Source organism: Procambarus clarkii, chromosome 20 (genome assembly GCF_040958095.1).
Source record: "Procambarus clarkii isolate CNS0578487 chromosome 20, FALCON_Pclarkii_2.0, whole genome shotgun sequence".
Taxonomy (NCBI): domain Eukaryota; kingdom Metazoa; phylum Arthropoda; class Malacostraca; order Decapoda; family Cambaridae; genus Procambarus; species Procambarus clarkii.
The window spans coordinates 24,043,647-24,060,417 of record NC_091169.1 but is presented as its reverse complement, the minus strand read 5'-3'; the positions used below and the strand labels follow the sequence as shown (position 1 = coordinate 24,060,417).

Here is a 16,771-nt window from a genome sequence, read left to right as displayed (position 1 = left end):
ACCAGGTCACCCCCGCGTGCAGCTGCACCACCACACACCAGGTCACCCCCGCGTGCAGCTGCACCACACACAAGGTCAGACGGGGGCTCACACAGGACAGGAACACAATGAAAGACTAATGTTCAATATTTAAACACTAAGCAGCCCACGCTCCCCGTGCTGCCTTTTACAGACGTCATAAGAAAACTTCAGTTTGTCAACAATTCATTAGGCATACTGGTCCATGGGGCGTCTGTGCCGCAGCCTCGCCTCCAGCTCCCTTCACCAATATTTTGGATTCGCCAAAACTCTCGCCCAATACACTTCCCATTTTTACGTAATTGAACAATAATGCATCGCCTCGATAAGTTTGGTAGGCTTGTGATGAGTCACAATAACGTGGCTAAAGTAAGTTGACCAGACCACACACTAGAAGGTGAAGGGACGGCAACGATTCGGTCCGTCCTGGACCATTCACAATCGACTTGAGAATGGGCCAGGACGGACCGAAACGTCGTCGTCCCATCACCTAGTGTGTGGTCTGGTCAACTTGGTAGGCTTCTTGGGCTCGCGCGTTTCTGGTGAGGCAACACGGCTGCATTTTCTACGTAGTAAATTGCGAGAACGTGATGAACAGCGACGCTATACAGATGACCCTCAGAGGCAGCATCTGACGCCGCCTTTATGATGCCGACCTTACCCCACTAATCTGCGAGCCATCTCGAGGATCACTCCATTACGTGGAGTGGTCAGCTGCTGAAGGAGAGAACCTTCACCACAACAAGTCCACTGTCTCTACACCTCTCCCCTCTACCTCTCCTCCTCGACCACCGTCACGCTACACATGGCGCGGACACACATTCAACTTCTTCAGGTTCCCGACAGATATCCTCAACACGGGTAATGTGTAAGCTGCTCGGAAGATTAGTGCTGACTAACACTGTTTATCACTTGACAGACAAGGCTGAGTTGGGACAGCAGCTAGTTAGTGCGCCCTGGGGCTGTCCTGCTACCGTCATTACATACTAGACAGGGTTGTCCAGCCCTGCCAGTATCAACCCCCCAAAAAGGTTTCGCCATTAAAGTATTGAGGGCCCACTGAATGCCATTCAGCTATCAGAACATGTATTTGCATTTCATATCTTAATTCCAAAATATGAACAAATGATAACGACTCTGCATCGAACATTTCATCTCCGCCGACTACTATATATGAAGGGTGGTATGATGGTCATGCCCCTTAAAAAAGAGGGCAATGAGGACGACTCCGACCATCCATGACAGCCTCCCTATACCCACCAGCGATCCTGCAAGATTTAATGAGGCTAGCCGCAAGCATCTGGCCTCCAACTTTGAACAAACATCCTATTTTATATAAATTGCTTTTGCCAGATTAGAAGCATACCTCTCAGCATACCACCTATCGTATCGATGCCGATGCTTCACAGTCCGAACTGTCGGTCTGTTGTAATTAATAATTTAATCAGACCTTTTCAGTTACCATAAAACCATGTAAGCTTGTGTCACGCCATTCCCTCGGGTACATTCCATTTGCTTTATTTTCTCACGCTCAAAAGATGTCTTTTAGATTTGTATTAATTAATGTCTAAGTTTCGGCATGTCAATGTACACGTCAACAAGAACGCACGTCAACGCCTTCACGTCAATGATGTTATCAGCAACACACAAGTGTTGTGTGTCATCGTTCATTATATGTAACAGCTGCCGGTGTAGGTTTATTGTTTGTTTTGACCGTGGCGCGTGTGGGGAGGGTGTATACAGGAGCTGCCACGTCTTGGCAAGGCCAATTTATTAAACCGTTTACGAGCTCCGAGGCGCTACGAGCTTGTCCATAACAACCTTGGGTCGAGAGCGACCTCGCAGCGTGTCCCAGCTCGTAAACTGTTTAATATATGATTGAGAGGAAGATGTACAGCAGTTACAGCCCCGCTCCTGTGTCAGGTAAGTCCACTACGGGCTCACCATAGCCCGTGCTACTTGGAACTTTTTATTCCTAGAAGGTGAATCATAAACAACAGATGTACAGGTAAGTTAAGTGGTGACGTACACGCTTGGGGAGTCCTGGTCCTCACAAGCGTCCACTCCAACACCAAATTACATCTTCTGATACAAATGAGTTAGAAGATATGTGAAATAATCATCTAACTCATACAAATTTTTACTTGCTAAATGAATTGTGGGAATGGGTTCAGTTGTTGAACCCAGCTTGGACCTAACCCACCTATACGAGGCCAGCTTGGACCTAACCCACCTATACGAGGCCAGCTTGGACCTAACCCACCTATAGGAGGCCAGCTAGGACCTAACCCACCTATACGAGGCCAGCTTGGACCTAACCCACCTATACGAGGCCAGCTTGGACCTAACCCACCTATACGAGGCCAGCTTGGACCTAACCCACCTATACGAGGCCAGCTTGGACTGCATTTAGAGTACATCTTAAAACATTCCCCACTGATTATATATACCTTGTACATGATATTTCAGGAAAAAAATTAAAACAAAAAAACAAACAAAAATTGTGTACTCTTTGTAACAACTTCCTTCTATACTTTATAGTCATAGGTGAAAGTAATGTGCCTAAATAGAATATTATAGGAAATAATAAAGTAACAAATAGATAAAAATAGGATTAAGAAATAAATTTAAAAAGCCCCTCGTTATCATTATGTATAAGATATTTTTCTACAATATTATTCTGTAAAAAAGGGGTGAAAAGATCTCTATTTTTCGTAAGTACCTATTATCTCGTAGGCCCTAGGCACTATTCCTAATAGATAATCCGGCACTGTGCACGCAGCTTCATCACAATCAATGCCGAGTGTGGGAGCGCGCGCATATAATGCATGCACCACATATAGCTACGATATTATGGAACCAATACCACCTGGCTTCCAGTTCCCTGCACAAACCCAGCGGAACTCTACAACCACAACCAGGCTGTAGGCTCCTCGCTATCCCCGCCTGCGTCCCGGGTCCTGCCCTAACACCAGGTCCCGCCCTAACACCAGGTCCCACTCTCTACCTTCTTATGGGTCCTGCCCTAGCAAGAAACTTAGAATCACACTGCATTATCCAGCTCCGTATTCCAATTGACTTGTGTCTGGTTGAAGGCCGTACCCATGCCCACCAGGACCCAGCCACCGACGCCCACCACTCAACTCTGTTGCAAGCGGGTACTGGGCACTCATATTTAGATTACATTGTACACACAACTGTCATGTTTAGTCTGGGGCGGAGGGGCGGGCGTGGATGGGCAGGCCAGCTTGACACAGTGCAGGCTGTGGCCGCCACTACCACCCTTCCCGCCACTGGCTTGTTGGGTATCAACGCCTCGTCTCTGACAGGCGGGTGACAGTGTACAATCATCAACCAAAACATTCGTCGTCACAGCTGGTAACCACATGCAAACATTAACTCCTTTGTTGACCAGACCACACACTAGAAGGTGAAGGGACGACGACGTTTCGGTCCGTCCTGGACCATTCTCAAGTCGATTGTCATCAATCGACTTGAGAGTGGTCCAGGACGGACCGAAACGTCGTCGTCGTCCCTTCACCTTCTAGTATGTGGTCTGGTCAACTTACTGTAGCCACGTTATTGTGACTCACCGCCTGTATTAACTCCTTTCCTAAGAATAAGTTTAAAATATTACAAAATCACACAAAGAAACGTATTTACAAGATACTAGAGTTTTCTATAGCAACCAGGAAGGCGTGTTTGGGAACTGAATCCGGCTAAACCGGCCGCACATCCAGGTGGCCGAATATGGCCAGAGTCAGTCGTGCAAGAAGCGTACTCTTGCGATAACTTATTACCCCACGCTGGCCGTTCCTTGCCAAGCTCCTCACCCACATAATGTACACACAACCTTCAACTACTTGGATATATTCTCACACCATCTACCAAGCAAGCCTAAGACCTCGCCGATTATATTGAAGAGCCGGCTCCAAATCACTCGCAGGACAGGAGCAGGGGGGACCTTTGACAAGCAGCCTGCTTCCTGTCCCCATCGGGGGTGTTACAATGTGTCAAGGAGGTAATAAATCCCTATTTAAATAAATAATGCAACAAATACACAGTGTATGTCACATCTTTCTCACACCCACGGTTGGAGAGGACAGGATGCTCAGCTGGAGTAATGATTTCAGGCCCAACCATTATGTATTCATTTCCATGTGTTTGTCTTTTCATTTGCGTGCGTGTTGCTCCTGGTCACTGGTAAACTAGCCCCCGGGCACCAGGGAGCCTCCAGATGGGTGGGTATGGCTCCTGGTCACTGGTAAACTGGCCCCCGGGCACCAGGGAGCCTCCAGATGGGTGGGTATGGCTCCTGGTCACTGGTAAACTGGCCCCCGGGCACCAGGGAGCCTCCAGATGGGTGGGTATGGCTCCTGGTCACTGGTAAACTAGCCCCCGGGCACCAGGGAGCCTCCAGATGGGTGGGTATGGCTCCTGGTCACTGGTAAACTGGCCCCCGGGCACCAGGGAGCCTCCAGATGGGTGGGTATGGCTCCTGGTCACTGGTAAACTGGCCCCCGGGCACCAGGGAGCCTCCAGATGGGTGGGTATGGCTCCTGGTCACTGGTAAACTGGCCCCCGGGCACCAGGGAGCCTCCAGATGGGTGGGTATGGCTCCTGGTCACTGGTAAACTGGCCCCCGGGCACCAGGGAGCCTCCAGATGGGTGGGTACGGCTCCTGGTCACTGGTAAACTGGCCCCCGGGCACCAGGGAGCCTCCAGATGGGTGGGTATGGCTCCTGGTCACTGGTAAACTGGCCCCCGGGCACCAGGGAGCCTCCAGATGGGTGGGTATGGCTCCTGGTCACTGGTAAACTGGCCCCCGGGCACCAGGGAGCCTCCAGATGGGTGGGTATGGCTCCTGGTCACTGGTAAACTGACCCCAGGACACCAGGGAACCTCCAGATGGGTGGGTATGGCTCCTGGTCACTGGTAAACTGGCCCCCGGACACCAGGGAGCCTCCAGATGGGTGGGTTTGGCTCCTGGTCACTGGTAAACTGGCCCCCGGACACCAGGGAGCCTCCAGATGGGTGGGTATGGCTCCTGGTCACTGGTAAACTAGCCCCCGGGCACCAGGGAGCCTCCAGATGGGTGGGTATGGCTCCTGGTCACTGGTAAACTGGCCCCCGGGCACCAGGGAGCCTCCAGATGGGTGGGTATTCCCAGGCTCGGCGTCATTGTGAAAACAGTGCTGACGTCACTGTGGCATTTTAGGTATTACGGTCGACATTTCACCAAACACCCCCTCCCCCTCCCCCCCCCCCCCCTCCCCATTCTCTCTCACTCCAGACAAACTCTGGCACGATACCTAAGGAGATAGAGGAGAGAGAGGCGGGAGGAAAGAAGGTAGGAGGAAAGAAGGTAGGAGAAAGAAGGGAGGGATGGAAGCTTATGGAGAGGGCATGGGGGTGAGGTGGTGTTAAATCATCCTCAAGAAATTACAGTACATATAACAAGTAGAGATTGACGGTACACGGGTGGAACTGTTGCAGTCAGGTTATCTTGAGGTGATTTCGGGGCTTAGCGTCCCCGCGGCCCGGTCCTCGACCAGGCCTCCTTTTTGTTACACCCCGGCACTTCCCAAGGAGAGGCCTGGTCTGTGTGTTTGGTGTTGGCGAGGGACGGTATGCTGGCTTACCACCACCATCTGTCTACCACAACAATCACCTGTCAATACAGGTGACTGTTGTATTGACAGAAACCTCAACCTCCTTTCCCTCAACACTGCCCCCCTCCCCCCCAACCAGCCACACCACAGCAAGGAGAGGAATGGGGGGTTACTCACCTCCCTACACCCCCCCCTCACCGTGACAACCTCTAGCACAAGACAGTAGTACCTACTTGATGAGGTCGGCCTCGAGTTCTGCCTGGCGCCTGGCCCTCTCCTGGAGGATGGTGTCGACGTCGTCCTTGGCTCCCCCGAGCACCACCACCACTGGCTCCCCGTCACCACCCACCAGGAACGTCACCTTCTTCCCACCTGCAACACAACACACATGGAGTTATCCCACCTCCACTTTACTCTGAACAAACACGTAATTATACAAGATTTAATAAATAATACAGCAGGAGTTCCTGAAAGTGAACACACACACACACACACACACACACACACACACACACACACACACAGGGAGGGCGACATCAGCAGCATATGGGACGCTGGTGAACATTAAAACGTCGTTTAGAAACCTAAATTAGGATTTTTTCAAGAACATCTCTACAGTATTTGTTAGACTAGTACTGGAATATGCAGCACCGGCCTGGAACTCAATTGTTGACCAGACCACACACTAGAAATTGAAGGGACGACGACGTTTCGGTCCGTCCTGGACCATACTCAAGTCGATTCAGCTCTGGAACTCAATTACACGAGTCCCAGAGCCATGAGGGCTAAAGCTATGAGGCTAGACTGAAGGAACGGGACCTCATAACATTAGAGCACAGACGAAACTGAGGAGATATGATGGTAACAAGTGGAATGTACTGAAGGAAGTTGTGGAAGCCACCTCCATCCACAACTTTAAGGACAGGCTAAACAAATATTTGGAATGTCCATAGTTACGCTATAACGCAACAGGTATAACAAGGTTAGTAGTAGGCGGGGCATCAAGAGCCCTCCTCACTCCCCCTTAGTCACTGACAGGTACACGGGCACACACGGCCACATCAAAGGGGTATACAGCCTCCTAAGAGAACATATACCCCCTTTGTTAGACTCCCTACCTGACGAACAACAGACCAACGCCAGCCGCACCTCCCCCCACCGCGCACAACGATATTAAAACCTCACCAAAACACTGCTGTGTTAGAGCAACAGGAGAGTTGCTCAAGCACCACTACCAACACTGTGAAGGTAAAGGGGTACCGAGCTCTGAGGAAGGGTGCCGACCTCGCCGTGCGGGAGAAAACATCAGAGGCGCCAGCTGCCGATTTCATCATGCAAGATGATTCAGAAATTTATACAAGTTGGTAAATATTTAATGGTGAGCGTGAACAGAAAATGAGTTTAGAGGACATGGATGGTACGAGGGACTCACAAGCACCAAAGACATCTGCCAGTGCTTGCCTGCCAATGTGTACAGGCAGAGAGATGTAGCTGTTTGGACTCCTGACAAACAGCCCCACAATATTGACCACTCGCACTGGCTGGTCAATAAGACACACACACATCACCATTTCCATAGCTGTTATTGACCACCCATCTTCCCCATCATTACCTCACACTCGCTGGGGCTCAACAAGGTCTCCAGGACACTGCAACCCTCAGACTACTATAATTAGAATCTACTATTATTACTACTATAATGCCAGTAAACACTAGCATCCACGCACTCTGCCCCCAGGTTAAGCCCTTCACAGAGCGCACTGTACAGGTGCAACAAACAAGAAATAATACTGGAACAAAAAGTGAACGTGTTCAACAAACACCTTGACAAGTTGCTGCAAGATGTGCCTGGCCAACGGAGCTGTAGTGGAGAGCGCCGAGTTGAGGTACACACAGATTAGGAGAAGCAAGGAAGGCAAGGCCCCACGAGCCTTGAAGGATCCCACTTGCGACACCTCCCCCAGCCTGACGCCTCTCTGAGCGTGACAGTGTTTCCTGTCTTCTGACAAATCCTTTAGGTTGTCTCGCCACCTTACAAGACAGAGGGATGTAAGGTAGTTCTGTAGTGCGTGAAGCAGTGGTTATCTGGTTGGTTGTAAATACACTGGTGCCGTAACTACGAGAATCAGTGGCACAAACATTATAGTTTGGTTCATGTTTACTACCTTGGTTGACTCCGGCAAGATGACAGGGTCAACCCGGGGGGGTTCAGGGTTGGGGTAATGGCTCATTCCTCTGGAGAAGAACACACAGCACTTAGTTTGTCTTCCACTGGCTTCTATCCACTGGCCAAACAGGATTGCATATATTCCTCTCAACCGCTATTCGGCTTTGAGTAGACCAAAATCCCTCTCCGCACGCACAGCACGCATACACCGTGTCGGGTGGGGTGATGGCTGCTGCTAGCTAGTGGCCCTCAAGTGTGTAGTGACCCTGGCGCACAGCCTCCTGAGGAACAGCCTGCTTGATCACACCACCAACTAGGAGGCCTAGTCGTGTGGCCACGACTTTAAACGAGAGAATTCAATGGAGAATTCAATGAATTCAGAATTCAATTCATTACTATAATGAAGACGTTTGTTAGTTGTTTTAGATTTAGCTACTGAGAACGAAGCTATCCATGTAGCACGGGCTATGGTGACCTCGTAAAATATAATGAAGACCTCGCCCTGCTTTCATGTATTTATAAACAATAGAGAAACATTTGTTGTGTTCTAACATATCGTGTAGCGCTACACTCAGCCTTGACTAATACAAACACTTGAGTGTTGCCAAGATACATGTTCTTGTACCCAGCCTCCACGATATTATGTACGTGCTCACTCTCCAGCACAAGGCTTCCTACACCAGTAACTAATCTAACTAATAACTAGTTACAAACGTAACTAAAATAAATTAACTATATTATTAATATGTATAATTTATATTATAAATTAATTTATTTGATTTATTATTTTATTTATATATAAATTATTACGTAACTAAACGCAATTAAAGTAACTAGTTACAGACGGCTTTATTACTGTACCTCCTGGTGGAGACGTGGCTGGGTGCTCCCTCCCTCCCTCACCCTCCCTCACCACCTCCCCCTCACTCACCACCCGGACACTTTCCCCGCGAGGCATGAGTGAGCCCGAGGTCAGGTCAGTGTGAGGCTGGAGTCAGCTGGCGCACCATATGTCTTGTGATGGTCGTGTACCCCGCAGGTGGCATAGTAGGCTGCCACGACACCTCACGTCCCTGGCTAACGCTGCCCCGACACCTCCAGCCTGCACGCCAACTCGTTAATAGGCTCAATTAGAACCTGCCCGCGGTCCACCCCCGCCAGCCGGCCCTGTTCTTGACATTTGCCTGGAGGAGGTCCCGTGACGGACCAGCCTGGCCTATGCTTGACTGTGACCCGTGTAGAGAGCTGGGAGAGGTTGACCATGTTTCTGCCGTATTAGGCTACACCACCAAGCTTTCTGTGGCCACCAGGTGACCCCGGGAGAAACTTGCTGCCCCCTCTTCCGCCCTCCCTCCAACTCTCGCCTCTCTAAACTATCTTCCCAGATATCCTCCCCCCCCCCATATAACGACAACATTCCCCTCACACCATAACATAGGTGGAAGCTGGAAATGCCCAAAAAATGTAAGAAATCTAAGGAAATACTCGCACCGTCTTCTTCAAGCCCGGCCCGAGGCCAGGTTCTACCTGTGAGAGCTTGGTCCACCAGGCTGTTGCTTGGAGCGGCCCGCAGGCCCACATACCCACCACAGGTCACTGTCAACTGTCACAGGATCAACACAGGTCACTGTGTATTCCTCGCCTGCACCGGAGAGAATGGTCACTACAGTACCAGCACCGGATGGTGACAACCGGGTAGCCACGTTGAATCTCACCACTACACACTGTGCCTACACACACACCAGCCTCGGGCAAGAAGCCTAGTGTCTCTTTATGTTAGACTCACCCTTGGCAGCCTTGCACCAGCCCAGTGATCATACTGTTCCAGTGCCACAGAGGCTGGCGTTATGGAGACGAGGTTGGGGGAAGAAGAGGTCACCTGGGGCAGGAAACGGAGGAGGAGCAGACAGTGTGTGACCTGAGTGGTGATGGAGACCGTCGGGGAGGAGGAGGCGGGAGGCTCCGGCTAGCTGCTACCTTACACGGCTCACATCACCACTAGTTACTCGCCTTGACCTTGTCCTGCCACCATTCCATGTATTCTAACCACCTAAGACTCCACCTATACTACCCCACGTAGTCCACCTGCTGCACCTACACCACTTCCAAGGGTGCCACAATAATCGTCCATAGTACACCTCAGCGATTAGCCTACTGTGTATTGATGTAGTAAGGCTGGATTAAGAGGGACACTAGTAATTACAACCTGCAGAGATGGGCCATATAGTTACGACAGCCTGGCAGTCTTCAGTGACTGCTCCTGGCCATGTCACGAAGAGTAAGGAAGGAGTGAGAGGAAGGAATGATGTAGGAAGCCAAGGGAGGAGAAAGAGTGGAGTGCCGGTACACACACACAAACAGGGTTGGTGATGGTACCATACGTACCAACGGTACAATCTGGAGACTTACACACGCACTCCTCCAGGTGCAGGGGGTAGTGGGTCCGGGGTAGGGGGGATGGGGCTGATGAATGAGTGGGTCATCAAGGCAAGTGAGAAGGTCCAGGAGCTACACCAACACCTGCTCCATCAACACCTACACTCATTAAACTCGGTAAAATACACCTAATTATATACCTGTCTGCCTAGGGGGGGGGCCTAATTTCAGTACTATTTCTTTAAAACAGTGGTACTTAGGATGTGGGTACTCATCATAACAAGATCAATCAAATGATCTGCGTCCCTACGATAACTACACAAAGCACTGAATAAACACACCTGTTCACACACTTGTATTTGGTGCAGGTGTGTATTTGATACTCATCTGCCCGACCTAACACCAGCCCAAGACTTCTCGCCAACTTGTATTCAACTCTACATTATTTCCTTTCAAACGCCACTTACCTTCATATCATATGAACTCTGAATATAAAAAATAAATACAAATGTATGTTAGGGGAGGGCGAGTGCGTCTCCCACTTACCGTCACGGTCGGCTTCCCAGACAAACTCCATGGAGGGCACGGAGAACCGCACCTTGGAGACGCCCGTCACTCCAGGGCTGCCTAGTTCACCGTCGCTGGCCTCCACGCCTGCAGGGGTCTCCACGCCCATAGTCGTCTCCACGCCCAAACTGCACGCCCGCACTTTCATCGTCACCCACACACACGTGCGCGTGTAGTGTCTAGGCGTGTACACGCTTAATTTGTTTTCAAGGGGCGGCCATCACACTGTCACGCCACGGATTTGTGTCACACGCCACGGACACGGGCCAGTCCCACGGACACAGGGCCAGTTCCCACGGACACGGGACGGTGGAGGTAGCCTTCAACGCCTACACACAATGTGATCTTCAAACCACTTGGCTTCAGCTTATAACCTTTCAACGCACAGCGGCTCTGTCATCATTAATGCTTCTGTGCACAAGTGCTATAATCACCCACACGTCTACCCTGGCTGAGGTCTGAGTGGCCAGATTGGTAACAAGTTTGATTATGACATGAAAATGATGAACGTAATATTTTTTACTCCACGCGATAGTACCTATAAATTGCCCACCCTGGGCGAACCCAACATTACGCCGCGCTGGGGAGGGAGAGAGAGATACGCCGCGCTGGGGAGGGAGAGAGAGATACGCCGCGCTGGGGGGAAAATATACGCTACGCTGGGGGAAGATATACGCCGCGCATACACACATTATACTCAAGGTCAGTCGTAAATTATCTGATATTACGTGAAGTTATGTTATAATGGTGATAAGTCTTTAATATTCCCAGAGCTGCTTCCCTCTATTTCCCTGCTCCCATAATTATGATTCGGGTGGACGGTAGAGCGACGGTCTCGCTTCATGCAGGTCGCCGTTTAAACCTAGACTGTCCAAGTGGTTGGGCCACCATTCCTTTCCCCCTGTTCCATCCCCAACCCTTATCCTGACCCCTTCCAAGTGCTATATAGTCGTAATGGCTTGGCGCTTTCTCCTCATAGTTCCCTTCCCTTCTTACGATTCTGTGGCACAGTGGTCTACGTCCTCGACTCAGAATCGAGAGCGTGTGTTCAGTTCCCGGGGTGGGAGGGGGGGGGGTGTGGGGCGGCGGGATGGGGGGGGGGGGTTGATGAGGGCGGGCCCCGAGCACACACGCCTATATCAATGTTAACAACAATTAAGTCTAACCCACCCCAGTACCTGCAGGCTCTCACGGGGCGTCGAGCCACACCACTAGTCACACACGCCACACCCTGGCTACACACGCCACACCCTGGCTACACAAACACCACGCTGTGAAGCCCACCCGCGGAAAAAAATGGCCACAATTAATATGCTCTCCCCTTGCCTCCAGGAGCCCGAGGCGCTGAAGGACTACAGCCGCCCAAAGATGTACATCACACCAAAATTAGGCACGAATCGCCCCCCAACATTATCCTCAGGTAGACGGGTATCTAGGAGGTTTTCTGGTATCTGCGCGATATCACCTCGTACCTTACCTTCACCCCATACACCCCCAGTCAATTTCCCTCTCCATGAGGGACCCCATACCTGTCAAAACCGGGAAAGGTCAGCCATATGTGTGGGAGGGAGCGGGACGGAGGCGGCCAGCTGGCAACCCACGCGGCGCAGTCAGTGACCATTCATTCCCGCCACGCGCCGCTACCCGCCCTCGGAGGTCTCTCCTGTGGTCACCTAGTTGAGCTTAAGGGGGTTGAGCTCTGGCTCTTTCGGCCCGCCTCTCAATTGTCAACCTTATTTTTTCTCCTGTATGGCTTCTCCGTGTACATTCAGAGTACATTGGACCTACTATACAGGCCTGAGATTTACTTGCCGGTTAGTCGGTAAGCTATTGTGGTTGGCGTAATAACCCACCAGAGGTCAAGAAGTCTTCTCTACCCAACAACGTGCTGGAGTGACATACGGAAGAAAATGCAGAATTCTTTGAAGAGTAGAGGTGCCATGGGCACAATCCCAGAACACTGAACACCAGAGGTCCACGGCCCAGCATGTATAAGAAATATTGCCGGAACAAAAGTGGAAATCTTCAAGAAAAAAATGGACAGTTTTCTGCAAGAAGTGCCGGACCAACCGAGCTGTGGTGGATATGTGGGCCTGCGGGCCGCTCCAAGCAACAGCCTGTTGGACTAAGCTCTCATAGGTCAAGCCTGGCCTCGGACTGGGTCAAGTAGAACAACTTTTTGGGGCTACCAGTGCAGTTAATTGAGTGAACTGCATCTCACGCCGCTGGAAGGCTGGGGAGACATGATCACCACATACAAATTCTCAGGGGAATTGACAGGGTCGACAAGGATGGATTATTTAACACAGGTGGTACACGCACAAGGGGGGACAGGTGGAAGCTGAGTACCCAAATGAGCCACCGACTCACTTGGTTACTCACACCATACACCGGGTAATAGTCCAACAGGTTCCAGTTCCTGGCCCCCGGCATAAACCCCAACATAACAATAACTTATCAATTGGAAAGGTGGTGGTAGAAAGGGGGTCCCCATTAGGGTCCCCATTAAGGGTCCCCATTAGGGGTTCCCATTAGGGGTCGGGGGCAAGATGGGGAAAGCAGAACTAGCGGAAAAGGCTGGAGGGGAGGAGGGGGCCAGGGGGGGGGATGGAGGTGAGGGGGAACAATTAAGGAAGAGGGGAGCGTGTCTAATGTTGCCACAAGACTAAGGGGACCACGCCCACTGCCTCGCCAGGACGCGCCCATCACACTAACAAGGCGCACCCCACCACACTAACGCCCACCAACGATGCACAAACTGCCAGGAGCAACAGTCTGGGTGGTCAGTGAAGGCAACCAAGAAGCCTCACACCAAGAGAGGTGTGGTGGGGGAGGTGTGGAGGGGGAGGTGTGGTGGGAAGCCCCCCCCCCCCCACCACCACCACAAGTTAACACCCAGTGACCTTAACTAAGCTGTTTAAGGACTCAACGACGTAACTCATCCCAGCCTCTCAGCAACAAGTCAAATTTACCTGAATTTACCTGAGGGCCACTGTTTCTTAAGTGGCCTCGACGAGGACAGGAAGCCGACGCTTGTCGAAAGTTCTCCCATTGGTCCTGACGATTTATTCACAATGTGGATTTTGAAATTGCCAACAGAGTTAAGCAACGTTGGGTATAGTTAGTACTTGGATGGGTGGCCGCCTGGGAACACCACAGGCTGTTAGACTTAGACTTGGGACGTGCATACATTTTGTCCCAAGAGTGTGGTCTAATATTGCAGTTTGTATTAAGTACTCCAATGTCTCCTGACACGTGAAATGCAAAATGTGATTATTTGTCTACTGAATGGATTTGTGAGCCCTTTGATGGGCCTGAAATACACGAGGCTAGAAATACACGAGGCTAGAAATACACGAGGCTAGAAATACACGAGGCTAGAGATAGCCTAAGCTACTCTAGCCTTTCTATATGTATTTTATTACCTGAATAAACTTACTTTATTTTAAAATTCGGCAGCGTTTTGTATTGGGCAAGTCTACGGACCCAACCACCAATGCCCAAGATTCAATGTCTCATTATTATGCACCCCATACCCATCCCGTGGAATACCCAAGAGCAACGTCATATTAACGCAACAATCTTCCGATGGCCCTTCGGATTCAAAACGGTTGGGCACGTTTCCTTTCACCTCATGCCTTTGCTCACTTAGTAAAATAGGTACCCAGGAGCTAGGCAACTGTTGTGGGTTGCATCCTGGGGAAGGTCAATCGATGGCCTAGATCATGGAGGGTGGAGAGACCTTGATAAGTTTACACTTCAGGCTTCCTGTCCCCGACAACGGGAATTATTATTTACATAATTTTATTTTGATTTGGATAATTCGTGGGAGGCGACCATTCCTTAGAGACTGTGAGGGGCCCCAACCATGCTCACAGAGCCGCGAGGGGGGGGGGCCACGACCCCAGAGCCGCGAGGTGAGGGGGGGATGCCGCGACCCCAGAGCCGCGAGGTGAGGGGGGGATGCCGCGACCCCAGAGCCGCGAGGTGAGGGGGGGATGCCGCGACCCCAGAGCCACGAGGGGGGTTGCACCAACAGTGACCACGGACGTGACAGCAACAGCGGCGATGCTAAAAAAAGATGATTATCAGCAATGTTGCAGTGGGCGGCACTCTTGTTGTCCCGGGACTGTACCACCTGGTACACTACCCCCCCCCCCTGCAGGTACAGCCCCCCCTGAGGGTACCACCCCCCTCCTGCAGGTACGGCCCCCCCCTGCAGGTACAGCCCCCCCCCTGCAGGTACAAACCAAAAATTACAAGCGTTTCAATGTACTCGAGAAATGATTTAATTAAAAACGCGATTATACGCATTAAACGAAACAAAAACGCAATTCCAACAAAAACACACGCACACTTTATGTTTGCAAGTTGCTGCACTTGACACTTTTGCAATGGCCACAGTCACTTATGCAGGCGGCACTGGCCCCACGAGAGCGGTAGTGAAGACGTCTCCCTCCCTCCCTCCCCCGTCTACCACAAGCACCACGACCGACCTGGACGGCGTCTCGCTGACAACTGACTGCCCCTTCCTCCCTCCAGCCCCTCAACCATCATCACACTCAATTCCATACGAGTACTCTCGCCTCGCAAGACACACACCTCTTCACTACGGCTCCTTTATGTTTGTTTGGCCCCGAGGGGCGAGTTTATTGGGCAGCGTCACTCGCCCTGTGAGTGGACACGCCGCCATAGTGACAGTATTGGGCAGCGTCACTCATCCTGTGAGTGGACACGCCGCCATAGTGACAGTATTGGGCAGCGTCACTCGTCCTGTGAGTGGACACGCTGCCATAGCAGCATGTACAACACCCTCCAATAGGAAGAAAACCCGCTGGGTTGTTCATCTTGTCACTGCTCTAGGTACACTTTCTGCTTGGGATTTCCAAAGGTGAGGAATGTTGGAAGTGAAACTCTGATGAGGTATACAATTGTTTACATTAAGCGTTTACCGTTGGTTGAGGTGTACAGCCAGGGAGCGTATCTGTCAGCCTTATCACCAGTGCAAGATAAGGAATTCGCAAGGCATGCGATACGCGCACGTGATAGTGAAGCTGTCGCACCCTCAGCCCCGTCGAACCCACAGCCCCGTCGCACCCACAGACCTGTCGAACCCACAGCCCCGTCGCACCCACAGACCTGTCGAACCCACAGCTACGTTCCTTATACTGTACTGGTAGTTTGGGGGGGGAGGGCGGCCTTCTGGCGCCTAATTTGCACAGGTTCGTCTTCAAAATAGAGACAGAGTGTAGCGGAGCGTGTCCCAGATCAGGCCGGCCGTGGGTGGGGGGGAAGGTTGAAACCAGGTGTGAGGACTTGTGAAGGTGACGTGTGTATTACCATGGCGTATTAATTCTGGCCCATCACCGAGCCATCGTGGGTCATCTCTTTATGCTCCCTGTCCCTCAGACACCCTCTTCCTATGCTCCGTGGGTCCCATATGACGTGTGGGACCATGTTGTGTCCCTATGCTCATGTCAGGACTCATGGGTGCCAACGACTCCGCCCTATACAGTCACTCCGGCACCTGGCCAGGTACCACACAGGTCTAACGTGGGACAGGCACGCCAGAAGACCCAAGACACCTCTCAGCAAGCGTGAGCGAGGACACAGTCTGGACCACTACCCCGAGGGACTGTACCCATTTAAGAAACAAGAGTATGTGGTATAATATACCCCACATTATTTGAGTTAGTAAAGCATTTTTGTCGACATATATCGAGTAATAATATATGTTGCTCAAAAGGTTCCCTCTTTTTCCCAACTTTGCGTTCTCTAGATAACGTGACCTTGAAGGTTGTAATAGTCAATCCCTACTTTAGACAGATAAGTCCCAGCAGCGTCTGGGTACAAGTGACAGGAACAACCCAGTGGGTTTTCTTCCTATTGGGGAGTGGGGTTGTAAATGCCCATATGGGCTGGCCTTATATACCTAATCTCTAGTCGTGTCCAATCTCCGAGGCAGTCTTGGTAAGAGATGCCTTATCCTTCGTCCTCATCCTCTTATAGACTTCCCAAGACATTGTACAAC

The 16,771-nt window shown here is 51.1% G+C and overlaps 1 protein-coding gene across 9 annotated transcripts in view; it reads right to left on the bottom strand.

The window, feature by feature from the left end:
- The window catches only part of LOC123755445 (SH2 domain-containing protein 4A), a 77,533-nt gene that overhangs the window by 14,170 nt on the left and 46,592 nt on the right, over positions 1 to 16,771 (bottom strand). For 7 of the 9 annotated variants that reach the window (XM_045738133.2, XM_045738135.2, XM_069327727.1 and 4 more), the window contains one exon: positions 5,864 to 6,002. In XM_045738133.2, the coding sequence (XP_045594089.2) occupies positions 5,864 to 6,002 (139 nt within the window). Of the gene's footprint in view, positions 1 to 5,863; positions 6,003 to 7,453; positions 7,580 to 10,719; positions 11,009 to 16,771 lie in introns of those variants that run through there. The other 2 variants (XM_045738136.2, XM_045738137.2) reach the window with 2 other exon arrangements.